The sequence below is a fragment of the Oncorhynchus masou genome, chromosome 24, assembly GCF_036934945.1.
Source record: "Oncorhynchus masou masou isolate Uvic2021 chromosome 24, UVic_Omas_1.1, whole genome shotgun sequence".
In the NCBI taxonomy this organism is placed as follows: domain Eukaryota; kingdom Metazoa; phylum Chordata; class Actinopteri; order Salmoniformes; family Salmonidae; genus Oncorhynchus; species Oncorhynchus masou.
The window spans coordinates 95135469-95138885 of record NC_088235.1 but is presented as its reverse complement, the minus strand read 5'-3'; the positions used below and the strand labels follow the sequence as shown (position 1 = coordinate 95138885).

Below are 3417 nucleotides of genomic sequence, written 5' to 3'. Positions count from 1 at the left end.
GGCCTTTATGGAAGAGTGGCAAGAAGAAAGACATTTCTTAAAGATATCCATAAAAAGTGTTGTTTAAAGTTTGCCACAAGCCACCTGGGAGACACACCAAACATGTGGAAGAAGGTGCTCTGGTCAGATGAAACCAAAATTGAACTTTTTGGCAACAATGCAAAATGTTATGTTTGGCGTAAAAGCAACACAGCTCATCACCCTGAACACACCATACCCACTGTCAAACATGGTGGTGGCAGCATCATGGTTTGGGCCTGCTTTTCTTCAGCAGGGACAGGGAAGATGGTTAAAATTGATGGGAAGATGGATGGAGCCAAATACAGGACCATTCTGGAAGAAAACCTGATGGAGTCTGCAAAAGACCTGAGACTGGGACGGAGATTTGTCTTCCGACAAGACAATGATCCAAAACATAAAGCAAAATCTACAATGGAATGGTTCAAAAATAAACATATCCAGGTGTTAGAATGGCCAAGTCAAAGTCCAGACCTGAATCCAATCGAGAATCTGTGGAAAGAACTGAAAACTGCTGTTCACAAATGCTCTCCATCCAACCTCACTGAGCTTGAGCTGTTTTGCAAGGAGGAATGGGAAAATATTTCAGTCTCTCGATGTGCAAAACTGATAGAGACATACCCCAAGCGACTTACAGCTGTAATCGCAGCAAAAGGTGGCGCTACAAAGTATTAACTTAAGGGGGCTGAATAATTTTGCACGCCCAATTTTTCAGTTTTTGATTTGTTAAAAAAGTTTGAAATATCCGATAAATGTCGTTCCACTTCATGATTGTGTCCCACTTGTTGATTCTTCACAAGAAAATACAGTTTTATATCTTTATGTTTGAAGCCTGAAATGTGGCAAAAGGTCGCAAAGTTCAAGGGGGCCGAATACTTTCGCAAGGCACTATAAATAATTTCTCTTCTATTTTGAACCACCACATCCACATCTTCTTCGGCTGACACTTGGTTATTTCACGAAAAACAGCACCAGTTACTGGAATTCATATGCTTCATATGAGCCTGTTATGAGCTGCACATAGACAGCTAGTCTCTTCTTAGGCAGTTTTGTATAGTGGCAGTTTTCGCAGCGCACTAAAACTTTAATAAAGCCTTCATAGATGCTTTACAAACATTCATAGATGCTTTAAAACACTTACTAAACTCACATTTTACATGTGTGATGCACTCAATAACATTACTACTTATTGTGAAACCTTTGGTCATATAGCATTACAATTTTTATCTTCACTGTGGTTGATAGTTAACACTGTATTTGTTTTTGTGTTTTTTTCCAGGCACTGCCAAGGAGGTGAGTTCAGGGAAAATCCCTTTTCAGCCTCAAGCCACGTTCACCACCTCTATAATATCCAGTATGGCTGAAGAAATGCCTTCATGGACCTCAGAAAGGTTTGTTGATAAAGTATACATTTCAAAGAGAAGTATCCGGAAGAACTTAATAAACAAAATGCACTACGTTTCCCACGTGCCCTCAGAGAGTGTAAAAGTCAACACTGCTCACAAAGTGGAAAGTGACTCTAACCCATCTGATAATGACGATACTGACTCCCTCTCAGGTAGTAGCTGCACTGGGATGATTTATTTAAACCCACAAACACCTACATGGACTCTGGCTGAGAAGTTTGCTGGGCTCAACTCTGGAAAAGACAAGAGACTGTCTCTCAATCAGGACCTCTGTAGTCCTCCAGGTTCACCCGCAGCCATTAAACATAATGTTGCCAATAGGAGAGGTTCTACAGGTCTGGAGGGGGTCTACTCAGACTCGTCACAACAGGAGGAAGGCAACATCAAGAATGGTACGAAAAGACTTCTGCAGAGGAATGTGTGCAGCGGTGATCCTTCCGATCTGAAGCTGCGTCTGGTGAGAGAGATCAGGCCCAAAACCAAGGAGTCTCTGTCTGATGTTCGTCATGATGTGCGTGATGTACGTGGTAACAAGGGGAATTGGAAGGGTGGAGAACCACTAGTCATTCCCCCTCCACTAAACAAGGCTATGGCCATGATTGATGCCTGTGAGGATAAGGTGCCTATAGTGTTTGCTGCCATGAAGAAACGTGGAGTGGAGGGAGACACAGAGAACCGGCCCTACAAGTGCACTCACTGCAACTGGGCCTTTAAGAAGTCCAGCAATCTGCAGAGTCATCTGGATACTCATAGTGGCCTGAAGCCTCATATATGTGACCTGTGTGGCAAAGCCTATTCTCACCAAGGCACACTGCAGCAGCACAAGCGCCTGCACACTGGAGAGAGACCGTACCACTGCCCCTTCTGTGAAAAGACGTACATCTGGTCCTCTGATTACCGCAAGCACATTCGCACGCACACCGGAGAGAAACCGTACGTGTGCGAGACCTGCAGCAAGGACTTTGTGCGCTCCTCGGACCTGCGGAAGCATGAGCGCAACATGCACACCAATGAAAAACCCTTCCCGTGCACGCAGTGCGGCAAGACCTTCAACAAGCCACTGTCCCTGCTCCGCCATGAGCGCACTCACCTGGGCGAGCGGCCCTTCTGCTGTCCCATCTGCGGGAAAGCCTTTGCCGTGGCCAGCCGCATGGCAGAGCACCAGAAGGTGCACACCGGGGTGAGACCCTACACCTGCCTGGTCTGCACCAAGTCCTTCACCAAGTCCTCCAACCTGCTGGAGCACCAGGCCGTACACAGCGGTATCCGCCCCCACAAGTGTCCTCAGTGCGGGGTGGCATTCGCCATGGTGTCCCGCCTGGTCCGTCACCAGCGTGTCCATACCGGAGAGAGGCCCTACGACTGCACAGGCTGCAGCATGTCCTTCAGCCGCACAGCTGCTCTGAAGCGCCACCAGGAGCAGACGTGTGCCGGGAGGATCTTTGTCTGTGTGGAGTGTGACAAGGCTTTCCAGTGTGCCTCTCAGCTCACTGAGCACATGGTGAGCCATGAATGACCCTACTGCTGCTGCTGCTACTGCTGCTATTGCTGCTACTGCTGCTACTGCTGCTTCTGTTGTTGAAAACACTGAAGACTTATTTATGCTGTTTGGGAGCTACCTTCTCATAGAGTACAAAGAGTTGGTCTAATCAACCTTACTGATCTATACATGCTACGCTCTTAGAAAAAAAATGTTCCCAAAGCGTTTTTCGGCTGTCCCCATAGGAGAACCCTTTTTGGTTCCAGGTAGATAGCACCTTTTTTGAAGGACAACATCCTGCTAGGCTGCTAAGCCTTAAAATATAGTGCCTTCAGAAACTATTCACACCCCTTTCCCAAGTGCCCTCAACCGGTATGATGCATTTTGCATCATATGTTGTTGCGTTTTCCATCATAGGATGCTCAATGCATCATACATGTTGTATTTCTGTATTTTAACTTGAAGTTGTATATCTTGAAAACTTGATTGCTGATATGGAAAACATTTGGGGAC

At 46.2% G+C, this 3417-nt stretch overlaps 1 protein-coding gene across 1 annotated transcript; it reads left to right on the top strand.

Moving 5' to 3' along the window:
• The first annotated feature begins 1593 nt into the window (after nt 1-1593).
• znf648 (zinc finger protein 648) lies at nt 1594-2980 on the top strand. Its single transcript, XM_064932978.1, has one exon. The coding sequence runs from the start codon at nt 1594-1596 to the stop codon at nt 2938-2940; it is 1347 nt and encodes a 448-aa protein (XP_064789050.1). The 3' UTR covers nt 2941-2980.
• Nucleotides 2981-3417: the final 437 nt, after the last annotated feature.